This window comes from Macrobrachium nipponense, chromosome 42 (assembly GCF_015104395.2).
Source record: "Macrobrachium nipponense isolate FS-2020 chromosome 42, ASM1510439v2, whole genome shotgun sequence".
Lineage (NCBI taxonomy): Eukaryota > Metazoa > Arthropoda > Malacostraca > Decapoda > Palaemonidae > Macrobrachium > Macrobrachium nipponense.
This window is the reverse complement of record NC_061103.1, coordinates 33,834,566-33,860,483: the sequence shown is the minus strand read 5'-3', so window position 1 is coordinate 33,860,483 and position 25,918 is coordinate 33,834,566. Positions and strand designations below refer to the sequence as shown.

The following is a 25,918-nucleotide window of genomic DNA, read 5'->3' as shown; positions in this document are numbered from 1 at the left end:
CTAACTCAGTGTTTCTATGGAAGTTACCTGAAGAACATAAAATAAAATTTAAAAAATAGCAGCTGAACAATTTCGGTGACTGTTTAGGGAATAACTAATGTCTGAATTTTCATATCCTCTTACAAAAAATATTTTTTATAACTTAAACCGTACATATTAATAATTTTTAATAAAATCAGTAGTTTCAAGTAACAAATAAGCTATATTTAACTGTAAAATAAAGGCATTTTTAAGATTTCTGCAAAGTATAACTGGTAATATGACTAGCAGATAAATGCTTCAAAGGCAAGGAACTATTGTATTCAATAATGCAATTACTTTGAATAAAAAGAATTGGACTTAAGAATATGTATTCCCTAATATTATAACTTTGTCTATATCAGCCAGTTTTAGTTTTAATCGATCTTCTTGTCAATGTTTTAAAATCGTATCACTCGAATTAATACATAAAGCGCATTATTTAAATCTAGTCGACTTTGTTTTTATTCAGCAGATAGAGCGATAGAGGTCAATTTAATTTAATCCTATCATTTTAACAAGTGGCCGATTAAAGGGGGAAGGGACCTGGTCAAGTGTCCTCTCGCCATGGATATGAATATAGAGTATTCCTTTTTCAATAAATCATTATTAAGTATTCCTTTCTTTCAATACCTCATTATTACAAGCAGAAATTTGCTTAGTTAATGATTATTATTTCAACAGTCGAAGAGCTTCTCAAAGAAATGAGCATTAAAATATGTAATACACTTTACTATACAATAGATTTTGCTGGGTATGTTCCAAATTTTCATTAGAAATTATACTTTTTACGCAGATGTGTGTTTGGATGTCATTGTTTAGCATAAGAAAAAAGAAGTGAAAGGTGGAAACCTAGCTGTATTCATGAAGCATTATGACTGTGCTTGTTTGAGAATTAGGATTAAGCAAATAATCTGAATTGAAGGATCTTGTGCTTTAATTTGACAGGGTAGAAGTATATGTAGTAGGAATTTTGATGCGTTTTGGGTTGTGGTAAATAAAAGGGAACCATGGTATGACGAAAAAATGAAATACGATCATGTAAATAATATTTTTTACGGTACTAAATTTCAAAATAATTTTTAAATTACACTAGAAGTCAGCAGTGGCCACTAATTAAAGCTCGGTAATCTCTCAAACTGTAAGAATACCCAATGTGGCCAGTGGCATTTGGAAAAAGAAAAGAAAAGACGTTTTCTTTTATTAATTGGTGATATTTCGGAAATCATAGAGAACGTGTCGTTCGAAAGAAAAAAAAGCGTTTCATAACTCGTCACTACCGGCATCTATAAAAAAAACTCTGTTTTTTTTCATCTGTCCATCCGCCTATGGTGTTTGTGTATGGTAACACTGCGTCCCGGTAAATAGTTACGCTGTGTGTAAGTGTTAAGTTAAATGAAAGGATATCTGTGTGTACATTTGCAACTGAAAAGTGTTTTAATAATTTACTGTATGCGAATTACACCGTTAATATTCGAAATAGATATTATTATAATTGTTGAATGTGAGTTGAATGTAACTATCTGAAGCCCGGGACGCAGTGTTACCATGCGCAAACACCACAGGCGGATGGACAGATGGAAAAAAACAGAGTATAGTTACAATTAGTGAAACTACAAATATAAATAAAACAAAAATTATAAGTGGCAACTTTTCTGATACATAGCAAAGATTGTCTTCGATTTTGTGTGATCTACGATCAATTTTATTCAAACTATATAAAATATGAGTTATAAAGTAAATGTTCCTTTATTATCAATCAAAGACTAATTTATTGTTTCTACAGAAACTACCTAAAAAAACATAAAATAAAATTATAAATAACAACTGAACAATTACGCTGACTTTTTAGAGAATAACTAATGTCTAAATTTTCTCATACCTCTTACAAAAAATATTATATAATACAAACAATAAATATTAACAATTTTTATTAAAAATCACTAGTTTTAAGTAATACATAAGCTCTATTTATCTGTAATATAAAGGGATTTTCAAGATTTCTGCAAAGTACAACTGGTAATATGCTAGCAGACGAATGCTTTTAAGGCAAGGAACCATTGTACCATTCAATAATGTAATTACTTTGGATAAAAAGAATTGGATTGTACTTTTGAATAAGTAGTATTCCTTAATGTTATAAATTTGTCTTTATGAGCCAGTTTTAGTTTTAATTGATCTTCTTAACAATTTTTTAAAATTGTATCACTTGTGTTAATATACATATGGCACATTATTTAAATGTACTCGACTTTGGGTTTTAGTCTACAGATTGAGCAATATAGATCGATTTTAATCCTATTGTAATGATGGAAATCATTCATTTAGCATTTATTACAGTACTCATGGAAATTGGTGGACTGGAAAACCGAATTGGTTTTCATCTTATCAAGATGTTAAGTTAGCCACTCAAAGTTGAGATTGTCTATGATTGAGTGTATGTATGTAAGTACGTAACTGTAACCAAGTGCACAGTTGCAAAAGATGAAATTGCTCTGTTCGAGACGAGTACGGCAACGTTGAGGGGAAACGAATGTATCTCCCCTTATATTCATTTGAAATGATGTATTTCTCCCTTGTAATAGGTATGCACTTGTCGTAGTTTATAATGTATATGTTGCCATAACATTTGGTAGTGCTTCTTTATACTTTTACTTTGATATAGCCTAACTACCAATTGCCAAGAGTTGTAATGGTACTGTTACGTAAGTTGCACCATGTTGAGCTTGCAGTTTGTTGCAATTGTACCATCAATTAAATGTAGGCTAAGATGTAAATTAGTCCTCCATATGTTTATAAAAATGTCAGTTCTATAGTAAATTCCACCAATGTTATGCATATAAAGTCAGGCTAACTGCGATGTGTAACAGTAAAGTTAGGCATGAGTAGCATAGCCTAAAGGCCTAACGACTGCATGCTCTTTGGCACGAGATTGCCATCCTAAATGAACTGTTTGTATTACAGGGAACCAGTATAGGGGCCCAGTGTAAGAACCAGTATACATGTAGGGGTCCTGTGTAAGAACCTGTATAGGGGTCCAATGTAAGAACCAGTATAAGAATCGGTGTTGGTTCTAACTGGTATTGAAGGAGTACAGCTAGAAATAAGCTGCTTTTACAATGTACCCACCTACTGTTAAGAGGTATTAAAAAAAAAACCCGGGAACCACCCTTTCCCTCAACCCTTATTACAACAATGAAGATTCGACCGTCTCCGACGTCAAGTACCTGTTCCAGCTAAGGATAGGCCAAGAAGTATAGTAGCCTAGGCCTATGAGTTACCTTTATATTAGCCTATGGTTTGAATTGTTATGTATAGGCTAGTCTGAGTTAATTGTCCTAAAATGTATGGTAGCCTCCGAATGTTTAAGTCAGGACAATTGACGCATCAGTACTGTATACATATGCAGTATAGTAAATACATGAGTCATAAGGATATCACATTAAGAGATACTAGGCTATTACATATGGTGACAGCGGTGTAGGATGTATTTATCTGTTATAGATAGGTATATCCAACCTCATGTCCTAAAGTTGGTCATGAAACCCTTATTTCTGTACTTATTTTCAGGTATTATAGCCTAACCCTGTGAGTATGCCTATGTCACTCTTGCTTAGGTACTGTTAGCCTATTGTATTGTAGCCTATGTTGATTATTTTACCTGTGTTCCTGTTATAACATAGCCTGCAAAATGGAGGGTGATGTAGAGAGAGAAGACTTTTATGATCATTTGTTGTCTGCCATGGATACTCAGGGTTGTCAAATGCAACAGTTGTGTGATCAGCTTATTGACATGAAAAGGGAAATAGCTAATTTATCAAACTCTGCACCTATCACTTCCACACCATCCAATTCTAACAGGGCTAATAGTTCAGACATTAACCCATTTGTCACATTAGACAGAGCAGACATAACAATGACACCACACAATAACCCAGCTTCACTATTGACACACAATTTATCAAATAGTAGTACACAGCCAATAATGCCCAGTAATCCATTTCAGGCAAGTAACACAGTCAATAACCCCTTCGTTCCAGTAGGTAACCTGAATAACCCTATTGATAATCATTCTAAGGGATTTGTATTAAAACCTAAGGATATTCTGATGTTGAAATTGTCAGAATTACAAGGTGTTGGAACTGATAATAGACTTGCTAGATTTTTTAGTCAAGCCGAATTTTGTGTTTCTGCAGATACTGATAGAATCCAAGTAGCACTTACCAGAGTGGAACAAGAAATTGCAACTCTATTAACTGCTGAAATGGTAAAAAGGGGAAATAACATATCTTGGAGTCAGTTTAAGGACATACTGAATCACCACTTTGCTTGTTCAGCCAATATTACACAGGCTTGGCAGGAAATTGAAATGGAATGTTACAGTATAGATGAAGCCCCTAGAGCATATGTTAACAGAATGAAATGTAAATTGTCTGCTTTTGAAATGAAATTTCCTAAGGATTCCCTTCCCAAAGCTGACAGTCTTGTGAAAAAGAAACTGTATAGAGGACTTAGCAGTACATCCCAGGAAAGACTCAAGGATTTCCTAGAAAGATTCATTGAATTTGTGGAATATGAGTATCATCTAGTTACCATTAGTGGGGATGTTACCCAACGTAAAGTTTTTCCTGTTAATAATTGCAATTCCCAACCACAGCCTGTAGTAAATACTAGTAATGCAAATACAACCACAGAATTGCAAGATCTGAAAAAGCAAATTAGTGATTTGTCTAACAAATTAAAGAAGTTTAGTAGGAATAAAGAAAACAATCAGTACTGTGCTTACTGTAAGGTCAGAGATCACAAACTTTCTGAATGTCCACGTAACCCTCCAAAAGGTGTTTGTTTTGATTGTCACAAACCAAATTGTAAAAGAGGTTCAGCAAAATGTCCAGGGCCTGTTAAGAATGAATAACTAAGCCCAAATGTCAGGTCTTCTTCTATCAATTTGATGATTAACAATGTAATGTGTTGTGCCTTAATTGATACTGGTAGTGAAGTATGTATAGCACAGAAGAAACTCATAGAAACTTTAGGTTTACAGTGTAATCAAATGAGAAATATACCACAACTTACCGGAGTTACTCAACATGTTCTCCCTGTTCTTGGTACAGTGTATTTGGATGTTCACATTGGTTCCAGGGTGGTTACCCATTTGTTTTCTGTTGTGCCTGATGGTTATCTGGATACAGACTTATTGTTAGGAGCCGATTTGATTAGGTCTGCACCAATGACATGGGATGATGCACATAAAATTGTTATTTGGGATAGACATATTTATCCAGTAAGGTATCTGAAACCTAGACCATCTAATAAAAGGGTCAGGCAGATTAAAGTACTTCAACCTAATGTTCCTCATAAAGCCCAGGTTAGACTTAAAAGGAAACTTATTCTACCTCAGTATATAGCTGGTATTTATCCCTTACCTGTAGATGAACCTCCTAACACACTGTTAGAATTTGTACCTGAAGTTAAGGAGTGTCAAACTCAGTCTGCACTATGCCTTAAGGTTAATGATGCTCAGGAAGTGTTTTTGCCACTTGTCAATAATACTAAAGCCAGGATGACAATGAAGGTTGGAACTCTATTAGGGTATTATAGGATAATCAGTGAAGAAGACATTGATCAGCCAGTTCCAAAATGCAGGATAACTAGAATTCAGAATGATTTAGTTCCTCCTAGTGTTAATGTTAATATCAAGTCAGGCAATACTAGAGAAGAAAAGCTTAAGTATTTGCTTTCTCAGCAAGATAATTCCCATCTTACTGCTGGTCAACAAGCAGAATTAAGTGACATGTTGGTTGCTAATAATTCAGTGTTCATCCTTGAAGAAAAAGAATTGGGAAAGTTTAAAGATGTACAAGCTCATATTGCTGTAAGTGATCCACAGCCAATTAGGTCTCCCATATATCGGTACCCTGAAAAAGCCAAAACCCTTATTGCCACCATGTTAGAAGATATGGAAGAGAGAGGAATAATAGAACCCTCCAGTGCTGCATGGCTTAGCCCTATTGTACTTGTTAGGAAACCTGATCATACTCAGAGAATGTGCCTTGATTACCGTAAAGTCAACACACACCTCCAGGTTGATATTCACCCTTTACCTAGATTAGAAGAAATGGTAGAAACAGCTGCAGGAAACCATTATTATGCTTCCTTAGATATGAAAGATGCATATTATCAAGTGGAATTAGATGAAGAGAGTAGAGATTTAACAACTTTTAGTGATGGAGTTTCACTGTATAGGTTCAAACGCCTTCCTTTTGGATTAAGTTGCAGTCCAGCTATATTTTCACGTATCATGTCTAATATCTTGGCTCCTCTTATTAAGAAAGGGTGGGTTAAGAATTACTTAGATGATATTGTGGTTTGGGCTCCCAGTTCTCCAATCTTGTTGAAAAGATTAGACCAACTATTCAAACTTTTCAGTGAAAGAGGAGTGAAGTTAAATCTAAAGAAATGTCAGATAGGCCAAAAGGAAATCAAATTCTTAGGTCACATAATTTCCAAGGATGGTTGTAGACCATGTCCAGACAATATCAGTGCCATCCAAGAAATGAAACCCCCTAATAATGTCAAGGAAACTAGGAGATTTCTAGGAATGTGTGGTTTTTACAGAAAACACATTAAGGATTATGCTAAAATTGCTGTTCCCCTGACTAATCTCTTAAAAGAGAAAGAACCCTTTTTGTGGACCAAAGATTGTCAGTCCAGCTTTGAACAGATGAAACAAGCATTAATCACTGCTCCAGTGCTAGTAAAGGCTCAGATGACCAAACCCTTTGAATTATTCACTGATGCTAGTTTAGATCATGTAGGTGCTGTTTTGATGCAGAGACAAGATGGTCAGTTAAAACCCATTGGATATTTCTCTAAGAAGCTGAAGCCAGTTGAACAGCGGTACAGTACCACTGACAGGGAAGCACTTGCTATTGTCTTAGCTTGTCGTAGATCCCATCATTTTCTGTGGGGTGTTCCATTTACCATTCACACAGATCATCAGCCTCTAGTTTCAGTGTTCAAGAGAAAAACAAAGTCACCTAGAATGAGCGGATGGGTAATTGAAATGCAGGATTACCGTTTCAAGGTAGAATATAGGCCAGGTAAAGATAACCAGGTGGCAGATCAACTAAGCAGACCAGTCAGAGCAGTCTTTCATCGGAGTAGGGACAATTATCTTGGTCTGGGCAAAGATGAGTTCAAAGAAAAGCAGTTAAGAGGAAACAAGGTGGGCGGAACTAATAACTTTTCTAGAAGGTGGTAAATTACCGCGCAAAGGGTTTCCTAGAACTTTGATTAATCAATTCATGTTGTATGAAGGATTGTTGTATCTCAGTGCAGATAAAGTTGATAACTCAATTCAATTGAAATTAGTAGTTCCTAAGGACTTAACAAAGGCAGCTTTTGAAGTTAGGTCATGAATCAATGTCAAGTCACCTAGGTATACGTAAAACAATTGATGCTTTTGAAAACTTGTTCTATTGGCCTTCATTGTGTACAGATGTTACTAAATATGTAAGTGAATGTGTTATGTGTCAAAAACATAAAGCCAGTAGTTCTTTACAACAACAGTTCCAAGAATTGCCTCCTGTAACTAAGCCTTTAGAGCGAATCAGTCTTGATTTAACTGATATGCTATCTGGTGCAAATGGTTATAGATATGTTTTGACTGTTATTGATCATTACAGCCGATATGTCAAGTTCTATCCTTTGCGAAGTAAGTCTACAGAGGAAGTAAGCAAAAACTTCATAGTCTATTTGAATGACTTTGGTGTACCTTTGACAGTCATTCTTGATAATGGTGCTGAATTCACCTCAAACCAGTTTAGACAATTATGCCAGGAACATAAGATAAATGCTGGTTATATTACCCCATATCATCCACAAGGAAACAGTGTAAGTGAGAGAATGCATAGAACCATGAAAACAGTACTAAATGTAATGTGTAAAGGACATCCTTATCAGTGGCCTAAATACTTAGGTGAAACACAGCGTGTGCTTAATTCTGCTGTACATACCACTCTTGGTGAACAACCTCACTATGTATTTTTCTCTCGTAGAACTCCTAGACAAGTGACTAGTGTGTTGCCCACAATTACGGATGATGTAGAAGACACTGCCATTGCAAAGGCTCATGAAATAATTCAGAAAACTCATAGAGAGATGGCCAGTAAGTATCGTGCAATAGCTAACCAAAAGAGGAAAAATGAGAAAGTGGATGAAAACTCGCTTGTTTGGGTTAAAAATGAAAATGTGATTCTTAGCACTAGTAAGAAATTAAACCCCAGATGGTGCGGTCCATATGTAGTAACCAAAGTGTTTAGGGATGGTGCTAAATATGAGTTAAGAAACATGTTTGACCAAACCATAATTGAACGTGCTGCTGACAAAGTGAAACCCTTTATAGGACAAGAACAGTGGTTAGTAAAAATGCAGGAAATGGATGATATCACTCCTGATGTAGTGAATGGAAGAGTACAAACCAGAGGTGCTAATAATATTGTTCCTCCCTCTAGGTTAATAGAAGAACTGTGAGATCGTTATAATTTTTGTACTGTATTTTTACATTATCTGTGAAGAATGTTTTTTGTGTTTGCATGCTTTGGAAGAGTTCACACCTATATAACCATTATGTCCATTTCCAAGTGTATATTCTTGCATGTATATGTTATGTTCATAGATTATGGATCTGGTGATGACACTACCTGTTTTGTGTACAGTGAACTTATACTCATTGAGTTTTGTTTGAACTTAGTTGAGTTTTGTATGAAGAGCTACCCGTCCAAAAGCTTTACAAACTCTGGTTGAGTTGCTCAAGTTATGTGACTGATGTGTAAGTTAGTCATTAGGATGCTTTAAGAGGTATATTATCTTCAAAGGAAAGTTTTCCTGCTCATGGTTATTGAGTGAATGAGCCTGAATGTTGGTGTAAACGATTGTTTGTGAGAAAAATAACCATAAGTGATTATTCCCCTAATGAGGAGTGACTAGATCTTAACCGAATTTAAGATCACTCTTACATAAGTGTTTAACTTGGTAAAGTTATTAGGATGGTTAGGTAGAAATGCGCCTTAAGGGTGGCGTCCCACAACTTGCTCTGTACGTCTGTTAGCAGACCTTAATGATTAAATGTCCAGCTTATATCTTTGGTTGAGAGGTGGGCAGTTATTATCTCTGGTTGCGAGATAGGAAGTATTTACTGTGTGCTGGATCTGTATTGTTGTTGTCAGATTTATGGTCTACTCTAATATTATAATTAAGGGATTCGTTGTCCTTGATAAATGAAAACCAATTTCCGTAGGGGTAAAGTGATGTAATGATGGAAATCATTCATTTAGCATTTATGACAGTACTCATGGAAATTGGTGGACTGGAAAACCAAATTGGTTTTCATCTTATCAAGATATTAAGTTAGCCACTCAAAGTTGAGATTGTCTATGATTGAGTGTAGTATGTAAGTACGTAACTGTAACCAAGTGCACAGTTGCAAAAGATGAAATTGCTCTGTTCGAGACGAGTACGGCAACGTTGAGGGGAAACGAATGTATCTCCCCTTATATTCATTTGAAATGACGTATTTCTCCCTTGTAATAGGTATGCACTTGTCGTAGTTTATAATGTATATGTTGCCATAACATTTGGTAGTGCTTCTTTATACTTTTACTTTGATATAGCCTAACTACCAATTGCCAAGAGTTGTAATGGTACCTACTGTTACGTAAGTTGCACTATGTTGAGCTTGCAGTTTGTTGCAATTGTACCATCAATTAAATGTAGGCTAAGATGTGAATTAGTCCTCCATATGTTTATAAAAATGTCAGTTCTATAGTTAATTCCACCAATGTTATGCATATAAAGTCAGGCTAACTGCGATGTGTAACAGTAAAGTTAGGCATGAGTAGCATAGCCTAAAGGCCTAACGACTGCATGCTCTTTGGCACGAGATTGCCATCCTAAATGAACTGTTTGTATTACAGGGAACCAGTATAGGGGCCCAGTGTAAGAACCAGTATACATGTAGGGGTCCTGTGTAAGAACCTGTATAGGGGTCCAATGTAAGAACCAGTATAAGAATCGGTGTTGGTTCTAACTGGTATTGAAGGAGTACAGCTAGAAATAAGCTGCTTTTACAATGTACCCACCTACTGTTAAGAGGTATTAAAAAAAAAACCCGGGAACCACCCTTTCCCTCAACCCTTATTACAACAATGAAGATTCGACCGTCTCCGACGTCAAGTACCTGTTCCAGCTAAGGATAGGCCAAGAAGTATAGTAGCCTAGGCCTATGAGGTACCTTTATATTAGCCTATGGTTTGAATTGTTATGTATAGGCTAGTCTGAGTTAATTGTCCTAAAATGTATGGTAGCCTCCGAATGTTTAAGTCAGGACAATTGACGCATCAGTACTGTATACATATGCAGTATAGTAAATACATGAGTCATAAGTATATCACATTAAGAGATACTAGGCTATTACACTATCATTTTAACAAGTGGCTGATTTTGGGGGTGGGAACCTGGTCACGTGCCCTCTCGCCATGGCTATGAATAACAGAGCATTTTCTTTAAATAAATCATTATTAGTAGCACAAATTTGCTTATTTAATGACGATTTCAACAACTGTACAACAAAAACAGTAGCAACAATGACTACTGTGTTTACATATAAGTGTATACACATAAATAGATATATATTTACTGTATGTGAACATGTTACACACACACACACACACACACATATATATATATATATATATATATATTATATACTATATATATATATATATATATATATATATCTATATATATTAAATATATATTATATCTAATATATATATTAATATATATAATAAGATATATATATATTATATATATATATATTAGATAGATATTAATACATCAATGAAGGAGAAGGGCAGGTAAAGACTTGATAAAAGGGTCAATTTATTGCCGACGTTTCGTAATGTCTTCATTACATTTTCGAGGGCTGTACAAAATAGATAGCATAAAATAAATTACAGTAAAGCTAAGAATTTAAGATTTAAAAGTTGCACAATGATTACAAACTTAAAATATTAAAAATACTAAAAAAGACACCTTTAAAAACAAAAAACGTAAACTTAACAGGACAAAAATTATTAAAATAAGTAAAAAAAAAAAAACGAATGAAACAACAAAAATAATAAGACATATTCAAGTAAAGTAAAACTGTACCAAAATATTCAGTGGCAATGCCAAGACTAGAGATAAAAGGAAGAAACTAAGAAAGGTACAGTGTGCCAGCAGAGGTTTGACTATTCAACAAGGGGACGAGTCGTTTAATCATTAACGATTCTAAGATTGTCAAATCGTGGCTGTTGGAAGCTCGTCCTACAACTGTAAAGTCCTTGTTTTCAATGGAGGTTTTACATATTTTCGAATGATTTCTAATATTAGAAAACTCTGGGTTTGCAATTTTGCTGCCTGTCCTATAACTTACTCCACGATGTGAATCTATGCGTACCTTCAGAAGCCTCCTGGTGGATCCAATATAAGTTCCTAAATTACATTTAGGACAATTATAGCTATACACACACCCGGAGGACATATAATGGCACAAACGATCTTTAAACTTGAATAATGACCCAATGGTAACAGGATTAATGGGAATCAAATGAACCTTAATAGCTCCAAACTAATTTTGGATATGGTGGGAAAATGTTTTCCTAAAAGCATCATCTAATAAATAAGGGAACTTAGCATAAAAATTCATTTTAGGAACATTAAAATTAGGCATTCTTAGCGAGAAGTACTTGTCTAAAAGCAAGCGAAGTGTCTTAAAGACCAGTTCAGATGGGAAGCAGTTTTCTTTAACATATTTGCATAAAAAGGCGATCTCATCTTGGAACAGAAACCAATCAGAAGTTAGCGTAAGAGCCCTGTGGAGGAGAGTAAAAACAAAATTAATTTTAAAATTAAAAGAACAGAAACTATAAAAATTTGACCCTGGAAAAAGAAATTGAAAATCAGCTTTCTTTTTTAGACGTCCTTGTTTTAAGACAAAATAATATTTTTAACACCATGATTTTTAGGAAAAGAACGTTCACGGGCTTAGGGTCAAATTTTTTTAGTTTCTGTTCTTTTAATTTTAAAATTAATTCTGTTTTTACTCTCCTCCACAGGGCTCTTACGCTAACTTCTGATTGGTTTCTGTTCCAAGATGAGATCGCCTTTTTATGCAAATATGTTAAAGAAAACTGCTTCCCATCTGAACTGGTCTTTAAGACACTTCGCTTGCTTTTAGACAAGTACTTCTCGCTAAGAATGCCTAATTTTAATGTTCCTAAAATGAATTTTTATGCTAAGTTCCCTTATTTATTAAAGGATGCTTTTAGGAAAACATTTTCCCACCATATCCAAAATTAGTTTGGAGCTATTAAGGTTCATTTGATTCCCATTAATCCTGTTACCATTGGGTCATTATTCAAGTTTAAAGATCGTTTGTGCCATTATATGTCCTCCGGGTGTGTGTATAGCTATAATTGTCCTAAATGTAATTTAGGAACTTATATTGGATCCACCAGGAGGCTTCTGAAGGTACGCATAGATTCACATCGTGGAGTAAGTTATAGGACAGGCAGCAAAATTGCAAACCCAGAGTTTTCTAATATTAGAAATCATTCGAAAATATGTAAAACCTCCATTGAAAACAAGGACTTTACAGTTGTAGGACGAGCTTCCAACAGCCACGATTTGACAATCTTAGAATCGTTAATGATTAAACGACTCGTCCCCTTGTTGAATAGTCAAACCTCTGCTGGCACACTGTACCTTTCTTAGTTTCTTCCTTTTATCTCTAGTCTTGGCATTGCCACTGAATATTTTGGTACAGTTTTACTTTACTTGAATATGTCTTATTATTTTTTTTTTTTTCATTCGTTTTTTTTTTCGTTTTCTTACTTATTTTAATAATTTTTGTCCTGTTTAGTTTACGTTTTTTGTTTTTAAAGGTGTCTTTTTAGTATTTTTAATATTTTAAGTTTGTAATCATTGTGCAACTTTTGAATCTCAAATTCTTAGCTTTATTGTAATTTATTTTATGCTATCTATTTTGTACAGCCCTCGAAAATGTAATGAAGACATTACGAAACGTCGGGAATAAATTGACCCTTTTATCAAGTCTTTATGTCCTTCTCCTTATTGATGTATATCCGGCTGTGACCACCGCTGTTTGGATTATATATATATATATATATATATATATATATATATATATATATATATATATATATATATATATATATATATATATATATATATATATATATATATATATATATATGAATAACTTGATCACGAAGTATATAAAACGTGATGCTATGTATAAATAAAGGTTTTTTTGCCACGAATAGGACCGAAAGTACTTGGCCAACTCGTTTTTCATTTTTTTCCTTCGTGGCAAAAAAACCTATATATATATATATATATATATATATATATATATATATATATATATATATATATATATGTGTGTGTGTGTGTGTGTGTGTGTGTGTGATAATCCTAAGATTTCTAGATCCGCCATTATTTCAACAACTGAAATTCATTTACTACAGTATATTACAAAAAAGACTGAAGGAACAGCAGCACAGGAACAATATTTTAGTCGTACTACTTGTGGCAAAAATTAATACTTAACACAGAGAGACAGTTTAAACCGAACGTGTGGATATCGTTCTCATGAAAACGTTTTATTTATTTATTTATTTTTTTTTGTCAGCTGCCTCAACAAAGCCCATGAAGATCTATACTTTAAATCAATTCAGAAAGATTCAGCCATTCAAATTATGCTAAACTATCTCTGAAAAGCTATCCATTGTACTACTTTATAGTACTACAACCTTATCATCGCAAATTAACAAAAGTAGTATAGATGCAGCCTGTCACAATTAATATCAATACTATATTTGTGAAATGGAAACAGCAATGGCTTTGCTTAAAACACTTTTTTTTTCTATACCTGTTAAGTTTCGAGAAGACCTAAGAGGGGCAAACTATTGAGACCTCCTTGACTTGGAAAATACAGAAACGCACAACACGCTTTAAAAATATAACAATCACGAACAAAGACCAATCTACTGAGCTGATATAAAGGCAAACTGAACCACTTGCTTCTGCTTCTAGTAATGAAGTAGATTCGTCGACTCATAAAGCATCACGTAGCTGGTCACTAATGGCATCTAGTCATAGTTAAAATAACTACAGAATCGAAAAATAATAATGGGTATCTGACAACTTTCAAGATACACGGAAATATTGTCTTCGATTTTATGTAAGCTACAAGGAACTTTATTCATGTGGAATAAAATACCATTTCTAAATTAAACGCAGATTTATTGTGAATCTAAGGCTATTTCATTATAAGCCCGTAAACTGTCTAAATAAATACGAATAAAAATAATAGTTAACAGCTGTCGTATCTCAAACTTTAAAGGAAATACTACATTGTGCTTAGTTTTAAACGCCTTTTGTAAAATAATTTAATTAAAAATACAGTCTTTTGTATATATAATTCTTAAAATATTTAGTCTTCAGTTTAAATAATATACGAAATTGCCGTAAAATTAACAAACTTTTAGGGTTTTTTGTTAAATGTGTTTGGTACACTAACACTGCAAACCATTCTTGAAGGCGAGAAACTAGTATGAAAATGTAAAATTCAATCATTCTAATGATGTCAAATGGAATAATTCATAAACCTTAGAAGGGCTAACTAATTATTCGTCTATAATATATATGGTTTATAAGTGCAATAAATCACGCTGAAACAGACATGTCCAGTTTCTCGCATTATATAACTACCAAAAACCCACCTTATTCAAATGACCCTGATTATTGAGGACAAGATTAGGAAACCTTTGAAAACTGAGAGAGAAGCTGACTATATCCCATTTTCTGTTACTTGTTCTGCTTGGATGATGTAGAGATTACTAGAGAATGGAGACTTGTAAATGATCATAGGCTAGCTGATTCTCATTCACACATTTTGTTTGAGTATTTGCCACATATTACAATTCCCTTTTCCACTATGAACTAGAATCCAGCGTACTTGACCCGTTTTTCCTTTCGTGGTTCTCTCTCTCTCTCTCTCTCTCTCTCTCTCTCTTCTCTGTCTCTCGTCTCTCTCCTCTCTCTCTCTCTCTCTCTCTGTCTCTCTCTATATATATATATATATATATATATATATATATATATATATATATTTGTGTTAAAACACGAATTGTAATTTTCTGTTGACGATTTTGATTTTACAATGAATATTATATCTTCCTACCTCAAATCTACATTTATGCCCATCCAGCTTTCCATTTGTGATATTTCGATACTAAATCAATTAACTTCAGTCCCCATCTTCTTATATTTTTCACGTAGTAGTCTGCAGACACTTTGACCAGCACCATTTATTCCGGAAATATCGCATTATTTGCCACTTGCACAATCTTCACAGACACTTTGACCAGCACCCTTTATTCCGGAAATATCGCATTATTTGCCACTTGCACAATCTTCAAACGAGCTGAAAATTGCTGCCTTTTTTATCAACGTTTTGCATCATTACATTTTTATCTTGGCTTATAAATGATTTTTTTTCGACAGTGATAAGCCTTTTGTGTAAGTTTGTGGAGATTCCTCGGTGAATTGTGTTTTAGTGGGCATCTTTGCCATGTTGGTTTGGTTTTTGTATACCCTAATACAAAAACCAAACCAACATGGCAAAGTGTTATTTTGAGTATGTAACTTCACTATCATGTCAATATGTTCAGAAACTTTACAGTGAAAGGTGGTGATCTAGACTCCGGTCAAGAAGATAGGATTTGGCAAGCACATAAATTTTGTTGGGGAAGGAAACTTACGTCCTCCTGGAGTAGTAAGTTTTTTGTTTAAAATTTCCCAGAGAAAATTAGCTCATTTACATCAGAAGTTGGGCCATGCTATTGAGTTTCACGCAAATAATTAATGATGTTTCTGTAAGATGTGAAATCAATCTAACTTGAGTATATCGAGCCTACCGTGTTACAAATATATTGATTACTTTTTGCAAAAGAATTAGGTACATAGCAGTAGACTTTTACTTCAGTTCTGTAAGAAAAAGTTCAAGGTTAAGAGAACAAGAGGGTAAATATTCACAAGTTATTCCACTAAGTTAAAAAAACAGTTGTCAAAACTAAAAACATATTTCCGTTCTTTAATTATAACAATTTTGTGCAACATGAAACCGACACTATATTTTTTTCGGTATCGTACATCAGGTAGCTATTTGCCTTATCGTTCGGTACCCTTTCCGTCACCAAGCATCTACTTTTTACTTTTACTTTTAGGGGTTTATTTCTCGCCCTCCATCAGACACTAAGAGTCTGTTCAGGCGGGCCTTGATGTGTGAAAATAATTTCTTTCCAGTTTATATTTTGCTCTGTATCTTTTCAGTATTCGCTAGCATTTGTATTAAGGCTTAATAGTTTTCTGATCACTGTTATAGCACTTTCCAAAGAGATAAGTCTTCAGGTTTTTCTTGAAAGCTGCCACATTTTTGCTATTCTTGACATCAAGTGGAAGGTCGTTGAAGAGTCTCGGTGCAGCATAACAAAAAGTTCTTCCTCCTATTGCATGATTCACACTAATTTCGAATAGTCTATATGGGTCATCGGCATGTCTAACTCTTACAGCAGCGCTAGTAACTTGAGAGTAGGGGACCAAGCAATCACGAAGATATTTAGGCTTATCACTTGTAAGTGCCTTGTAAGTCAACAAACAAATCTTAAATTCAATTCTAGCCTTAACAGGTAACCAATGTAGATCGATCAGTGCAGGAGTTATTCTCTCCCGAAATTTAATGCCTTTTATCAGTCTAGCCGCCCGGTTTTGCACATTTTGAAGCTTTCTTAGTAGTGTATTGGGTAATTTATAGTACAGAGAATTGCAATAATCAAGCCTTGATATTACGTGACTCATCACTAAAATTTTTGTACTGCCCTCTGTTAGATATTTTCTAATAAATGCTATGTTTCTCAGGTGATAGTTACACACTTTCACTGTATTCACTATTTGATCCCTCATTGACAAATTACAATCCATCAGTACACCCAAATTTTTCACAACAGGCACAATCCTAACATCAGCGTCACCAATCCCTATGCTTTGAAACAACTGGTAATTCCTCAAAGCCACCTTTGTGCCAAAAAACATACACTCAGTTTTATCGTCATTTAATTTAAGCCTTTTCCTCTGCATCCATGTTTTTATTTCAGTCATTATCTCATCAATTTTCTTCATTGTATCTTGTGTTGTTGAAATTGAAAGGTAAAACTGAGTATCATCTGCATATAGTTTAAAACCCACTTTTTGTTTTTTCAAGATATGTGATAGCTCGATAGTATATATGTTGAACAAGATAGGGCCCAGAACACTACCCTGTGGTACACCTTTCATAAGAATTCTCTCACTAGATCGGTTTCCAGAAATTTCTACAATAGTCTTCCTGTTCGTTAAATAGCTTCGCAAAAATTCAAGTGCTTCCTCAGTCACTCCAATGGACTTTAAGTCGTCAAGTAAGTACTCGTGCATAACAGTATCGAAGGCAGCACTAAGATCTAACATAATCAAAATTCCACACTTTCCTTCATCAAGAAGACCTATCATATCATTCATTATTGAGCATAAGGTAGTTTCTGTAGAGTGATTGGCTCTATAGGCCGACTGATTTTCCGGGAATACCTCTAACTCATTAATATGCGCCCATAATAGCTCACTTATGATTTTTTCAATAAGCTTCGACACGTAAGATAAATTTGAAATGGGCCTATATGAATTTAGTTCGTTTACATCACCTTTTCCTTTGTATATTGGTTTGATCAACGCAGCCTTTTCACAGCCAGGAAAACTGGATTGTGATATACTTAGGTTAATTATATTTAGGTAAATATTATATACAACTTGCTTGTTTGGAGCTTCACTTATTAAACTATTTGGGAAAGGGTCGTTTCCACAATATTCCATGAATTAAATCTTTACATATTTCTTCATACTCGATTGAGCTGGCTATATGCCAGCACGGACTCTTGCTCCTAAAGCAAGCGGTACTGTTCCATCCAAGATGGCGGACATATCAATATAGCTTTGTGACGACGATTGCCTATCTATTATGCACACATGTCATTGATTTCGTACGTCTGGCAAGACAACAACGGCTGTTTCTGTCGAAAGTATTCTGACGTCTTCCTACTTGTTATCGTAAAAACAATATATATTATTTAAAAGTAAATATATTACGGTTGAATTTACAACGGCGGAAATTTGGTAAGAGGGCACTTCAACGTATTAATAAATAGTGGTTACTAAGGTAATCTATTGAGAATTATATACAATTGGGCTTAAGGTTTCATTTCACTCTCAGGAGAAATGACATTTCCTTAACCTCGGGCAGAGGAACCTTACGGTACTTTGGGCGAATTGTACCCTATATACTACTAGGGTACGCCTATGGCTCACATCGTAGGTTACCTTAGGATATTGGGAAAATTACCGTAATTATGCGTCTTTATGATAACCCAGATACCCTGGGCGTATCCTATTTCTACTGTCACTCAGCTTGCAAAAGCTTAGGCTTAGATTGGTACTGGCATGGATTGGCCATGGCATGGTTTAATAGGCGTTTAAATAGACCTTTAATAGATGTTTTATATAGACCTTTAGTAATGTCCTTTTACTTTAAAACTTTAATTATCAAAAGGTTGAATGCTGAAAGGGGTTTAGTGTATCCTAGGCTAAGCTGTCTATGCTATGACTAATTCATGATAAATATTTACTAGCCTTTACAAAATATTTTTTTATGTAACTGTGATCAATTTCATATCCCTATTATTAAACAGAAATGTTACAATTTAGACATTGGCTGTATTTTAAAGATTTTTTTTTACTATATGATTCAGATTAATTTGGTATTATTTATTCCCACCATAAATGCTCTTTAACCAACTAACCTACAGTCCCACTTAAATCTAATAACAGTGCCCAACCCCCTTTTAGAAATGAGTTTTTGGGGCAAAAGGTTTGGAATGAACAACATAACGATGTATAGAGCAACCAATCTTTCCTGATTCTGTACCCCTCCCCTCCCAGTTTCCATGTGTAATTGTATTGTTGTTACGTAAGAAATGTATATATTTTTAATACAGACTTTGCTTCTTACATACACAACATTGCCTTAGATAGCTCAAATGCTATGGCAGCCATGTACTGAATAAATTTCACCAAAAAATGATTCTGCTACTGAAGGTGATGAGGAAGCCTTCTCAAGAGGAATTGTTAAAATGACCTGTTCCGGTGCTGGCCAGACATTCATCATTGATTTCGATGACAGGCATGCCGGCCAAGACATATTTATCCTTTCAACAACGCGGTCTTTAAATACAGTTTTTCGTATTGCTGCTAGTAATCATAGGTATCTATTTCACCCAATACTTTGGAAGGCAGTGATCCATCAGCCAGCTAATTTTTAGGTTTATCTAACATCAGTCCAACATGCCTTACAGCTAAGGCACTAATCATGTACCCCAGAGACCCTATAAGATCTGGTCTCTCATATTGCTGGTTTTTGCACATGGCTAGTTTGCCCATTGTCTGTCAGGTTTTCTTCTTCACCTTCCTCAAACAGGGTTTGGTGAGATACTTGCTTTGTATGTGCATCAGCTTTTGTGAGAGATTTCCTATGTGCAGCAACCTGGAAACTGAGTGATTCCCCTGAGACCTTTCAGAGTTTAAAGTGGCAAGTTCTCATTGATATACAGGCAGTCCCCGGTTTACGGCGTTCCGAGGTTAAGGCGCTTTTCAATTATATTCATCAGAAATTATTTCCAGGGTTACGACGCCTACAACGCTAATCTGACACAAGAAATATGACACCAAAAAATGCAAAATAATCAATATTTGAAGGTTTTCTTAGGATTTTTTATGATTTTCCTGCTTACGATGATTTTCGGGTTACAACGCGTCTCAAGAATGGAACCCCCGTCGTAACCTGGGGACTGCCTGAATATAATATATATATATATATATATATATATATATATATATATATATATATATATATATATATATATATATATATATATATAAAATTATATATTTCTGTAGTGGTTTGAACATCATCCAACAATGATGGTAACAATTGGTACACTTCAGGTTCAATTTAAGCTAAGCTTTGAGACCACAATTCTGTGCCAAGACATTCCTTTACCATGTGGGCAAGTCTTAGTGTGTGTCCCATAACCATATCAAAAGAAATTAAGCTTTTTAAAGATAAAAATTTTTGTGTACAAATCCTTCCATGACAATTGGTCTTAATTGGCGGTCTCTCTTTCCCCCAGACACCATTTCTGAAGTGTTTAAAACAGAAGAACAAGAATAACCAAAAGCAAACACTGAGTGTGTGCACTATTGACCCATAGGTTGTAAGAAATCACTTTCTGCTTTCTTTTGCATAAAGCTTGTATCAGACAACAAAGGGTTTTTTTTTAATATAACTCATTTTGACTGATTGGTTTGTATGAAAAGATTAATTTGTCCTGTAAAATTTGTTTTGTGACAGATCCATTAGGTGGGAGAACAAGGAGACATACATACAGGGGGTCCTCGAGTTACGACGTTGATCCGTTCTTACGATGCATCGTAACACGAATTTCAGCGTAAGTCGGAACATTGAAAAATACCACATGATTTAATGTAAATACCTATCAATAACAACGAGAGAACAATTCCTTACCTTTATTAGTTTGATTGGCTTGCACACTGGAGAGGAAGCTGCGGTGCTGGAGAGACTGGGGGAGGTTAGTGAAGAGAAAAAGAACCTCCAACGCTTCAAACAATCTTTTCGCCTTCTCCTGAATCACCATAAGGCTGACTGGGATACGCCGTTGATTTTGGTCTTCCAACCAAAGCACCAATAACCTTTCCATTTCAATTATTAGACCACTACGCTGCTTAGTTATCACTGTCGCTTTCATAGGAGCAGATCCTTTCACATGTTCAACGATGCGCTCTTTATTTGATAATGGTAGCAACGGTCGAACGGCTAAGGCCAAGCGAGCGGCCAATGTTTGTTGGCGTTTCTCCCTTCTCGGATCGCTTTATAATGTCCACTTTAATTTCCATGGTGATGGCCTTTCTTTTCTTCGATGCACTACCATCAGAAGAGTCCGCCTTGCGCTTGGGAGCCATAACAAAGAGCAAAAAGTTACAAAAACGATACAACACGAGGGAGAGAGAGGCAGTGTAAACAACCAAAATGGCGTATGGACGAGGACTGAGCGTAGCGAAGCGACGCCGTCCTCTCCCCACAAAGCGTATTCTTCCGCCGTGCGCCTGGACTAGTTCGCGTTTTGTTTACGTTGCTTACGACGCTAAACCGCGTAAGACGGAACGACGCAAAATATTATTTTTTATATTTTTATGGGGGCGCGTTCGTAACCACGAAACATCGTAAGTCGAGACCATCGTAACCCGAGGACTTACTGTATATCCCAGCTACAGCATGAATGATCATCTGATTTGGACTGTTGGAGCAGTCATGATAATAGGAGCTGTCACTGAGTAGGTTTGGTTTCTCTGTCAGGAAAAATCACATTACCTGAGCATTCAGGAGAAAAAATAATCTTAAAGAATGAGAACTTACATTTTAGCCTAACAAGTATGATAACCTACATTTTAGCCAACCTTGTCCATAGGAAAAGGGATAAGCTCTAATTGCATACTCTCTGGCTTTTACAGTTCAGCTGAGACCTGGGTCTTCAAGTCAACTGGGGAAAAACAAACGGAACTAACTATATAAGAAACTGGACACTTCAAAGTTTGTATTTCTGTTATCAGAAAACTGGATGCAGAGATTTATGAACTCTCAGAGACTAGTTCTCTCTTCAGAGAGACGGTCAGGTGATGCAGGATTCATTCTCAACTGCAATTACACAAACCTTGGTCAGTTATAGCCCAACCAGAGAGTAACTTTGTTATGCTCATACAGTTTACAGAGATCTTTCCTTTGGTGACAGGAATTGTAGAAATGCAAGACAGGATTTTCCTCATTTCTTCTTCACCAAAGAGATACACTACATATAAATTATCTCCTAGGTCAAGAAGCCCTCATTCAACAATTTAGTTTAGCTAATCTCCCTCACTTCCAACAATATGCACAAAATCAGTTTTTGTCACTTGGGAAGAGGCCATCGATATAGAAATGGTTCCAATGTGCCCTCCGGAGAGCAGCAGCATTAGTCCCTGGGAAAAAAATATTTAACAATGATTATGATCACTTTTGACACAAGGATGTTTCTTAAAACATGGCACACCACTGTAATTACCCTAATGGTTTAGTTTGGCAAAGACTCAAGTAGCTAACAATTAAAAGCCAATAGTACATTATCTTGCTTATGCAAGGTCATAGAGTCACCTAGTACCCTCACTCTATCCCAAAGGGCCCTTTTTGGCATTTCAGTTTTTTGTATGTGGAGCACAAACTGCTCTGTAGCTGGGTTGTATTTACAAAACAAAATGTAATTTTATTTTTAAACAAAAATTTTCAAGTTGAAAATAAGTATGGATGGAAGAAAATTCAAATTGGAAGTTTTTCAAGCACTTATACTGAAGCTTTTAGTTGTAAATATTTATTCTTCATGTCTGATGTCAATACTGTATACTGTATCTTTAAACAAAACTAGAATATTTTACTGCCCAAATATAAGATTTTTTTCTTATCTCTGGAGCCTTTCTTACTAATAGATACCTAATCATATTTTGCAGTGGAATTTACTTGATACATCATGTGCAAATTCAATGAGAGCAAAGAGTTGGAGTAATGCAAGATGTAATCTTAATTGGAGTGCTTTAGAGAAGCCTTTGAAAGCACATTCGTGATGGCTAACCAGTTATCAGATCTAGATGCATCTGGAAGAAGTGAAAAGGAGGAGATTAAGCTCTCAAAAACGATAGTGCACAAATTTTCTTGTGATGTATGTGGTAAATCTTTCAACCATAAAGGAAATCTTGGTACACACATGAGATGTCATAGTGATGAGAGGGCATTTTCATGTGATGTTTGTGGAAAGGATTTTGTTTATAAAGTCAGTTTAAATAAGCATAAGAGAAAGCATACCGGTGAGCGTCCTTTTGTCTGTAAAATTTGTGGCAAGGCTTTTGCTTACAGTGAGTCACTTACAGCTCATGAGAGACACCACACTGGTGAACGGCCATTCTTGTGTGAAACCTGTGGTAAGACCTATATTCAAAAACAGGCTCTTGTTGAGCACATAAAAACACACACTAATGAAAGGCCATTTAGTTGTGAAGTATGTGGTAAAACTTTTAAAAGGTCATGGGAATTCAAGAATCACGAGAGAAAGCACACAGGTGAACGACCCTATTCGTGCGAGATATGTGGAAAGTCTTTTTCCCGAACTGATGCCCTTGCTCTTCACAGGAGAAATCATACAGGTGAAAGACCATTTCCCTGTGATGTATGTGGCAAAGCATTTACTCAGAAACATTCTCTTATTGAGCATAAAAGAATTCACAGTAAAGAGAGGCCATTTCCTTGTACAGTTTGTGGGAAGAACTTTGTAAGAAGAGGGGACCTCAATGTTCACAAGCAACTGCATTCAGGTGAGCGTCCTTATGTGTGTGAAGTTTGTGGCAAGGATTTTGCTCAGAGAATATGCTATAAATCACATTTGACTAAACATATAACTGTAATGCCATATTCATGTGAATACTGTGGCAGGAAATTTGCTCGAAAGCAAAGTTTTAGAATTCACAAAAGACAACATACAGGTGAGCGACCATTTCCTTGCAATGTGTGTGACAAGACTTTTTGTGATAGCAATTCCCTTCACGTCCATAAGCTGCGGCACAGTGGCGAGCGGCCTCACATTTGTGAAATTTGTGGCAAAAGTTTTGTTGTAAAAGGGGCTCTTAATGTACATCGGAAAATACACACTGGTCAGAAATCGTATTCTTGTGAAGTTTGCGGAAAGACGTTTTTACGGAAAGCACATTTAGCAAAACACATGAGAGGACATTCACCAAAAGAGTCCTTTGATATCCTTACGAAGAAAAATACACCTTTCATATGCAAAATTTGTGACCATCCTTTCGGAAATGAGATGCTGCTAAAAACACACATGGAAGGCCATCTTGGAAGGCAAGCTGTAGCATGCCATCAAATTGTTGAAGATGGCTCAGATATAGAAATTGGTGAAAGAGACAGCAAAAATGAAACTTTATTTGTTTTTGTGGGTTTAGAAGAGGAAAAAACTAAAAGTAATGTTGATTTCACCCCAGAGACGCAGTGTAGTGAGACTGTAAAAGCAGATGGTGGAATTAATAATGTATGTTCAAGAGTGCTTGAAAATATGGAGACAGTAACAGAAGAATCTTGTGTGTCCTCATTCACAGTGCTGAAAAATGAATGTGATGATTGTGACATTTTTGAGGACTCCACAGATACTATTGTGAAAACCGAATCCTTAGATATTTCCCTTAAACCAGAGCTTATTTAGAATCAACATTTTTTTCTGCCTTTTTCTGAAAAGAAAAAATGTATCTTTATGTAAAACATGTACAATAAACTTTGCTAGCTTAGCTAGTGTTAAATTATTGTGTACAGTTTGTGGATAACATTCACAGTACACTAGCAAACATTAGTAAGGATCTGCATGAACCCACAGTATTAAATCCATTTTACTAGACTAAGAACTTGTCTTGTTTTTCCCTTCTTTAATTAAATTAGATTGTCCTCCCCAATCCAAGTCTCCATGGCCTGATCTTGGTCTCTTCAGCATAAAATTGTTAGAGCAATTTCAGTCTTAGTTTCACAGCAACCATGTACCAAAAATTCAATTACTAGTGCAATAATAGATTATAACAGAACTTACTACTGTTTAATGTCAGTTGGCATACAAAGCAAAGTAAATGATGTGCATGACAGAGTGGATGTTAAAAATGTTCCCCCTGTATTATGATATATACACTATTGTATAGTGTGCAAGTTTCATGAATAATATGACTTATAGTCAAAAGATATGTGCCAAATGGAGGAATGGTGTACTAAAAGAACAGGGTGTTTTGTCTAGGGTCCTTGAAATTTCCTTTTTACATTTAAAAAAATTATACTTTAGTGGTTTGCCTGAGTAAGATTTAATTCATCAGGAGGCTGCGTAGATCTGTGGAGACCGTAGAGTTGTATTTTGTCATTCATCAGCAGGTTTGGTTGGTGAATCTACTTATGCCTTTATTACTGAAAATGTTTTTATTAGTGAAGCCAGATGAACAAAGATTATTTTCAAGAGAATACCCACATTTTGTGGTACCACTAGGCATAATCATCTTGATTTAATATTAATATGAAAATGTAAAATTTATTTAATTTTATTTATAATGAAGCATGTGAATGAATTGCCTAGAGGACAATTAGAAAGTATATAGTACAGTAGTTTCAAAATGTGAAATTCATATCTCAGTTTTGTTCTTTTAAAGATATTTGGAAGCGTTTCATTGACCCCGCCTTTGTTGTTAAGTTAGCCAAGATGACCTTACCATTCCAGGCATATGAATTTCAATTAAATAACAAAAATGAATTAACTTATAGTAGGTTATGGTGAATATTTGAGGTAGTTTAGCATGAAATGTAATTAAGTAGGTTGTATCTCATTTTGTGGATAGTTTATTTTTTCTATGTGCATTATATTTGTAATATATTTTCTTTATTCACAATAAAATGAATAAATTTCACCATTTTTATTGCTGTCTTGATACTGTACTTTTCAACATTAACAAATTATTTGTGCTTCGTGGCAGTTGGAAATCAGCAGTGTTTATA

The 25,918-nt window shown here is 35.1% G+C and overlaps 1 protein-coding gene and 1 long non-coding RNA gene across 5 annotated transcripts in view; one reads left to right on the top strand and one right to left on the bottom strand.

Annotated features, from left to right (window-relative positions):
• Positions 1–25,918, bottom strand: part of LOC135213075 (uncharacterized) — a 66,560-nt gene that overhangs the window by 26,352 nt on the left and 14,290 nt on the right. The window lies entirely within an intron of this gene.
• On the top strand, positions 18,226–25,830 carry LOC135213073 (zinc finger protein OZF-like). Of its 4 annotated transcripts, XM_064246927.1 has the most exons (3): positions 18,226–18,351; positions 21,820–22,023; positions 22,846–25,830. In XM_064246927.1, exon 3 carries the CDS (start codon positions 22,959–22,961, stop codon positions 24,597–24,599), a length of 1,641 nt encoding a protein of 546 aa, XP_064102997.1. In that variant the 5' UTR covers positions 18,226–18,351; positions 21,820–22,023; positions 22,846–22,958; the 3' UTR covers positions 24,600–25,830. The 4 variants fall into 4 exon arrangements, with proteins under 4 accessions (XP_064102997.1, XP_064102996.1, XP_064102998.1 ...); XM_064246926.1 differs by lacking the exon at positions 21,820–22,023 and having other exon boundaries at positions 18,232–18,351; XM_064246928.1 differs by lacking the exon at positions 21,820–22,023 and having other exon boundaries at positions 18,253–18,394.